Source organism: Cucurbita moschata, unplaced genomic scaffold (assembly GCF_002738365.1).
Source record: "Cucurbita moschata cultivar Rifu unplaced genomic scaffold, Cmos_1.0 Cmo_Scf00018, whole genome shotgun sequence".
NCBI lineage: Eukaryota > Viridiplantae > Streptophyta > Magnoliopsida > Cucurbitales > Cucurbitaceae > Cucurbita > Cucurbita moschata.
In genome coordinates this window covers 3,543,634-3,551,502 of record NW_019268534.1, presented here as the reverse complement: position 1 = coordinate 3,551,502, position 7,869 = coordinate 3,543,634, and the positions used below count along the sequence as shown (strand labels likewise).

At 39.9% G+C, this 7,869-nt stretch overlaps 1 protein-coding gene across 1 annotated transcript; it reads left to right on the top strand.

Annotated features, from left to right (window-relative positions):
• Window positions 1–2,378, top strand: LOC111455909 (transcription factor bHLH87-like). Its single transcript, XM_023097558.1, has 2 exons — window positions 1–434; window positions 1,059–2,378. Exon 2 carries the CDS (start codon window positions 1,261–1,263, stop codon window positions 2,317–2,319), a length of 1,059 nt encoding a protein of 352 aa, XP_022953326.1. The 5' UTR covers window positions 1–434; window positions 1,059–1,260; the 3' UTR covers window positions 2,320–2,378.
• Window positions 2,379–7,869: the final 5,491 nt, after the last annotated feature.

Genomic DNA, 7,869 nt, shown 5'->3' with positions numbered 1-7,869 from the left:
TGCTTTTGGGGTGTGAAAATGGGAGTTTTTACAGAAAGTTATAGGCTTTTTAGTGCGCATGGCATTGGTATGGTATATATATATATATGTGAGCAGCCAAAAAGGAGGGTGAGGGCAGAGGTAGAGATGAGCTATGATCCCCACTTGAATAAGCCACCAAAAAATGCATTAAAAAATGGGGAAGTTTTCATTCTCCAACATACTTATGCTTCACTGAAACCTCTTTCTTCCCCACCAAACTGACAAACACAAAAGCTTATCTTTTTCAAACGCATTATATTTTTCTTCTGTCAACTGTTTTTGTTATGTATATTTTATTGTCTTTTTGGACAGCTACCTTTTCATTCCCATCTATAAAAACTATGGCTTTCTTCTGGTCTTTTTGAGGAAAAAAACAGCGTTTGTTGTACTTCTTTCTCCATTGCCATTTCAAGGTACAAGAACAGAACTTTCTCTGCTAACTTCGTGTTCTTGTTCGTGTTCCTGTTCTTGTTCCTGTTCTTCGTGTTTGTGTTCTTTGTGTTTGTGTTCTTCGTGTTTGTGTTCCTGTTCGTGTTCTTGTGCTTGTTCGTGTTTGTGTTTGTGTTTCTGTTCGTGTTCTTATTCGTGAATTCGTGTTCGTGTTCTTGTTTTTGTTCTTGTCGTGTTCTTTTTCTTGTTACTGTTCGTGTTCTTGTTGGTTTTCTTATTCTTGTTACTGTTCGTGTTCGTGTTCTTATTCTTGAGTTTGTGTTCTTGTCGTTGTTCTTGTTCCTGTCACTGTTTGTGTTCTTATTCTCGAATTCATCTTCATGTTCTTGTTCCTGTTCCTGTTCTTGTTCTTGTTTCTATTCTTGTTCTTGTTCGTGTTTGTGTTTGTGTTCTTATTCGTGAATTCGTGTTCGTGTTCTTTTTCATGTTCTTGTTCCTGTTCTTACTTGTTTTATACGTTTCCTCATTGCATGAATGTTTGAACTTTCTTTTTTTGGAGTTTTTGTTTGATTTTCCAATGGTTGACAAAATGTTAGTCGCCAAAAAACTGACATAAACAATGGCTATTTTGTTCCTGTTGGTCGCAGTTTTTCCAAATTAGGAAAGAGTTGGTTAGTGTCGTGCCAGAATGTCCAAAAAGAGTTCAAACAGCTGAAGAAAAGTTTGCAACTTGAAGCACATCAGTCCTTTTCGATTTTGTCATCGGTTCGGTAAGTTCGTTTATCGTTAAGCTTCATCGAAACGAGAAACAAAAAACAAGAGACGATATTTCAAGGATTTGAGCTGAAAATGGATCATTTGAGTTGGGATGGATATGGATCAAGAGCTACAACGAACACGCCACCGCCGTCGTCGTCATCGTTTTGGAGCAATTACCAACAAGGACATGAACAAAGATTCATGATATCAAATAATTCAAATTCTCCCAACTTCTTCAACTCAGTTCAAGATCTCCCAACTAGCAACATGGATGTTGTTGGACTTGAAACACAGCTCCTCACAAGCTTCAACGGCGATAAAACAGCAACGGCGACAGCGGCGACATGCTCTCTCGAGTCGTTGGACTGCTTACTTTCGGCTACAAACAGCAACACAGACACATCAATTGAAGATGATGGATCAGTATCAATGATGCTATCAGATTACACAAATTTATGGAACTTTGGAGGCAATGCTGCACCATCTTCAAAGAGAAGCCATGATCAAACTCATATCAAACCAACAGAGTACTCTGTTTTCTCAAACAACATCATAACTTTATCTGATTCAACTTCAAACAGCGAAGGTTTCAAGATCATAACAGATCAAAATCTGCCAAAACAAAAGAAACCCAGATCAGAAAAGCCACCAAATTCATCAAACATCAACTTTCAACAATCATGTTCATCAGGATCATCATGTATTGATCAAGAACCTGACCCAGAAGCGATAGCACAAATGAAGGAGATGATATACAGAGCAGCAGCTTTCAGGCCAGTGAATTTGGGGTTAGAAGCCATAGAAAAGCCCAAAAGGAAGAACGTGAGGATTTCAACAGACCCACAAACAGTTGCAGCAAGGCAAAGGAGAGAGAGAATCAGTGAAAGAATAAGAGTTTTACAAAGGATTGTTCCTGGTGGAAGCAAAATGGATACAGCATCAATGCTTGATGAAGCAGCAAATTATCTGAAGTTCTTGAAGTCTCAGATCAAAGCATTGGAAAATCTTGGGCAAAAGATTGAATCTTTGAATTGCCCATCAAATACCATAGCTTTCTCTTTTAACCCATCTTTTCCCATACAAACTTCTTCATCATCTTCCTCCCATAATAATTTCTCACTCCAAAATCCTTATGATCAACTGATGTAGCTCAAATTTCTTGCTTCATGTTTCAATCAATAAATTCACCGACTCCCGTTCGTTCTCAAGTCCTTGAACTTATGAAGTCTCGTTTCTGTAGTAGATCAATTTGTTAACATCCCTTGAGTCGTTTTTTGTTAATATAATGATACTGAGCCCTTGTTGCAGCTCAGGCTACTGAATCCGAAGCTTCTGATAAAAAAACGAGCAATTCTAGTAAGATTTATAATATGAATACCTTTACGTTTTGTAGAGATATTATTGGAAATGACCCACGATCGAAATATGTCGAAAGCGAAAGAACAACGCGAGGGGAGAGAGCTTTTGAATAGAGGAACCTTAAGCACTTATGGTTTGTGAAAATAACAGTATTCATAAAGCACAATCGATCTCCTAAACTTTCTCTAGGTTAATAACTTCTTTTACTTGAGTCAAGCTTATTAACGGACAGATATAAGGTATCATTCTAGGATTCCATTTCCTAGTACTAACACCAAAACTAACCCAAAAAGTTAAGTTGATGGGTTATGGTAAATTTAGTTATTTCAATGCTTTAACACGTCTCTGCGCTCGTATTTGTACTCGCTCGTACTAGAAATTGATATCAGTCGAAAATGGAATGATATTACGAGAACGAAGAACGAGTTACAATAATGGGTACCCATTTTGAATGATGATTGATTGATGAGGGTTAAGCTTTTTGTGTGTAATAATAACAATATGATTAAGATGAAAGGGGTGAAGCCTTTTTTGGTGTAATTACCAATGCTTTTGAAACATTCTCTTTGGAAATGTGAGCCAAAGTCAGTGGTGTGGTATCCTTGATTCAATCCAAGGCGTGCTCTTGGGAATCACCCCAAGTTTATTGCTATGCACATGCTTTTGTGCTTCGTTTTTGGCTTGATATTACATCTCTCTCTCTCTCTCTTATGTTCTCCACCTTTGTTTAATCCAAAGCCCTTCATCACCACATATCCTATCATTCTACTATGATTGCATGACTTGTTTGAACTTACCGGAATTCGAGAAGTTCTTACGGGATATTGGACCGACCCATTTAGCTAAATTCAGTATTGAGCTCATAAACGTTAGCTATGTCATCTGTGAGATCCCACATCGGTTGGAGAGGGGAACGAAATATTCCTTATAAGGGTGTGAAAACCTCTCCCTAGTGGACGTGTTTTAAAATATTGAGGGGGAAGCCAGCCAGGAAGGGAAAGCCCAGAGAGGACAGTATCTACTAATGGTGGGGTTGGACTGTTACATAATGTCTCGTGATAAGAGAATGAGAGACTAGTATAATAAGGATCCGAGATTGTAATGTCCTCTCGTGCTTGTTCTCTCTTTTTTTCGAGTTATTACGTTCAAATCGTTGTTACACCACTTGCTTATGCAAATCTGGGAGCTGGGTCGTTCCCTGTTGAATACGAATAAGCTCTTCTTTTCATTCCTCTTGTTCAAATGCTCTCCCTTGGCTTCGATGCCAACTAGAGCTATTGTTTACTTTAGTATACGTTTCTTAGACCCAATTACTGTATTTCTTGTCTCATCGTTCAAATCGCTATCACACCACTTGCCAATGCAGATTTGGGCAGCTGGGCCGTCCCTTGTTGAATACGAATAAGCTCTTCTTTTCATTCCTCTTGTTCAAATACTTTTCCTTGGTTTCGGTGCCAACTAGTCGATATTTTCTTAAACAAAGTAACCCTAATCTTTCTCTCAAATAGTCATCTATTCATCCACGTTTGGTCGGTTCGTGCGCTGAGGTATTAGAGGGTTGAATTCGTCGGGTTGGGCATTTAAGCCTTTGAATTTGTTTGTGTTATAAATGGAGAAGGTGAGATAATGTAGGTCACATCCCAAAATAACAAACTTTAGGGGAAGGAAGAAAAAGATATTCTTTTTTATTTAAATAATAATAATAATTTTGGGAAATTCAATTGGACTCTTATTTTGTAGGCTTTCCGACAGTTGACTTTGTCCAACCAATGGAGACATCACATTGGGTGATGCTGAAGAAAAAGTCATAACAATGAATGGTCAAAGGACACGTGTTTGTCTCTCATTGGTCTGTCTTGCGGTGGCCTATGCGGGGTAGTTCGGCCATATCTTATCTTTGTTTTGTTCTTCCGGAAAAGGAGATTTGGGGGTCATCCTCTTAACCCTATAGCTGTATTGATGTATATATACCAAATCTTTACTCATTCTCTCAATTTATTTATTTTTTTCAAATCTAAGATATTATTTATTAAATAATAATTATTTTTTTTTTCGATGTGTCGGTTAAGAAACGATAGTTCATAATTATACCAACAAAGTGCATCAACTTGTTAAAAAAAAGAAAATACAGGTTGAAAAAATTTCCGTTTGTTCGTAGGGACGATATTCACTTTTGCAAACTGAGACGAGTAAAGTTAATTGACAAGGTTGTAGGTTGTGTCGAATCCATATTTTGGATTCTAGTCTAGATCACGGACCTGAGACATGTTACTTATACGATCAAGTTATTTAGATTTGTTAGTATTTAAAAGTTGAGTTTTGGTATCCGAAACTTTACTTCGGTACCTGATTTTTTAGGTTGATATATGCACCCGCTATCTAGTACAGTATCTGTAAATGGCTTAGCATTTATGTGGGAGGATTCATGTTTCGATAGAACTTTGATGTATGGATGTTCGGGATGTATCGACGATATAGTTGACTCATGTATTGGTTTTTGGTAGACATGTTTGAGCAAGCTATGATGGTCAATGACATTTCGTGACTTAGAATGACATTACAATATGTGGGTTATGTTGTTGGGAACCTAAATGATGAGACAAGACGTGATGGGACATTGTATATGAGATTCCTTGACCTATAGTAAAGACAAGGTTGAGCTGGATGACTTAGCGTAGTGTAAAAGCAAGTCGACTAGAGTCACAGACAATTGAAAATGCACGCATAGGTGATGTTTGTGACTGAATAAGTTAAGATTCCACATGAGTTCTGTTCGGTTAGGGAAAGAAAACCTCGCCTAATGTCCGACGAAGCCACAAAGCCGACAAAAAATTGAAATGAAGTTCGAGTTTTCCTTGAGGCTTGTCATGCATTTGTCAAGATCATGACACCGCACGGTTGCAAAAGTACGACCGTGACACTTAGTTTGTAATAATTTTAAATTGGGTGACCCCCTAGGGATTCTCTTAGGAAGCACGTGAGTGAAGATAAAACATGCTAAAAGAACTCATGGTTTGGTGACAAGTAAGTAATGTGGTCATGTTTCAGGGACTGAGATCATTAAGTGCTGAATCCGGGCTCTAAATCCTGATATGAATCCCGAACATGAAACATTACAGATTGTCTCAAGTCTATTGGACGAACCAATGAATTTCAATACTTTCAATGCAGTACTTCGTACCGTTTTCTTAAACTCAAACTTCTTAAACTTGCACCTTAGCACGAGTCTACTAAACCCTCCACTCGAACCCCAAACTTAAAAGGCCGAACCCATGTCTCTTACAGAGGATAGAGGACTCGATTGTTAGGTTCCGTTTGATAACTATATTGTTTTAAGTTTTTGGTTTGAAATTTAAGCTTATAAATGTTGCTTCTTCCTAAAATTCAAATCAAGTTTTGAAAACTAAAAGTAGTATCTAAAAACTTGTCTTTGTTTTCACGATTTGATCAAGTATTACAAGTATATCGTTAAGAAACGTGACGTGAGATCTCATATTGGTCGGAGAGGGGAACGAAATATTCCTTATAATGATGTGGAAACCTCTTTCTAGTAGACGCGTTTTAAAAACCTTGAGGGGAGACTTAAAAGAGAAAGCCCAAAGAGGACAATATCTGCTAACGGTGGGCATGAGCTCTTATAAATGGTATAAGGGCCAATCATCGGACGGTGTACTAGCGAGGATGCTGGGTCCCACATCGGTTGGAGAGGGGAACGAAGCATTCCTTATAAGGATGTGGAAAACCTCTCCTTTCAAAAACTTTTAGGGGAAGCCCGAAAGGGAAAGCCCAAAGAGGATAATATCTGCTAACGGTTGGCCTCGGCTGTACAAGTGGTATCAGAGCCAATCACTGGACAGCGTGCTAGCAAGGACGCTGGGTCCCACATCGGTTGCAGAGGGGAACGAAGCATTCCTTATAAGGGTGTGGAACCTCTCCGTAGTAGACACGTTTCAAAAACCTTGAGGGGAAGCCCGAAAGGGAAAGCTCAAAGAGGACAATATCTGCTAACGATTGGCTTGGGTTGTTACAAATGGTATTAGAGCAGGAAAGCCCAAAGAGGACAATATCTGCTAACGATTGGCTTGGGTTGTTACAAATGGTATTAGAGCAGGAAAGCCCAAAGAGGACAATATCTGCTAACGGTGGGCTTGAGCTCTTATAAATGGTATAAGGGCCAATCATCGGACGGTGTACTAGCGAGGATGCTGGGTCCCACATCGGTTGGAGAGGGGAACGAAGCATTCCTTGTAAGGATATGGAAACCTCTCCCTAGTAGCCGCGTTTTAAAAACCTTGAGGGGAATCCCAGAAGGGAAAGCCTAAAGAGGACAATATCTGCTAACGGTGGGCTTGAGCTCTTATAAATGGTATAAGGGCCAATCATCGGACGGTGTACTAGCGAGGATGCTGGGTCCCACATCGGTTGGAGAGGGGAACGAAGCATTCCTTGTAAGGATATGGAAACCTCTCCCTAGTAGCCGCGTTTTAAAAACCTTGAGGGGAATCCCAGAAGGGAAAGCCTAAAGAGGACAATATCTGCTAACGGTGGGCTTGAGCTCTTATAAATGGTATAAGGGCCAATCATCGGACGGTGTACTAGCGAGGATGCTGGGTCCCACATCGGTTGGAGAGGGGAACGAAGCATTCCTTATAAGGGTGTGGAACCTCTCCGTAGTAGACACGTTTCAAAAACCTTGAGGGGAAGCCCGAAAGGGAAAGCTCAAAGAGGACAATATCTGCTAACGATTGGCTTGGGTTGTTACAAATGGTATTAGAGCAGGAAAGCCCAAAGAGGACAATATCTGCTAACGGTGAGCTTGAACTGTTACAAATGGTATCAGAGCCAGTCACCAAGCAATGTGCCAACGAGGACGCTCGATCCCCGAGGGGGGTGGATGGTCTTATAAGGGTGTGGAACCTCTCCGTAGTAGACACGTTTCAAAAACCTTGAGGGGAAGCCCGAAAGGGAAAGCTCAAAGAGGACAATATCTGCTAACGATTGGCTTGGGTTGTTACAAATGGTATTAGAGCAGGAAAGCCCAAAGAGGACAATATCTGCTAACGGTATCAGAGCCAGTCACCAAGCAATGTGCCAACGAGGACGCTCGATCCCCGAGGGGGGTGGATGGTGAGATCTCACATCCCTTGGAGAAGGGAACAAAGAATACCTTATAAGGGTGTAGAAACCTCTCCCTAGTGGACGCTTTTTAAAATTTTGAAAGGTAAACCCAAAGAGAACAGTATCTGCTAGTGATGGGCTTCGGCTATTACACGTGCTTCACGTAAAAAAAAATGGGAGGAAACAAGTTCATACAAAAAAAACATAAAACTCGAAACAAAA

What these genes read in the sequence shown, in the direction of transcription:
- LOC111455909 (XM_023097558.1), top strand. Translation starts at nt 1,261, where the DNA reads ATGGATCATTTGAGTTGGGATGGATATGGATCAAGAGCTACAACGAAC.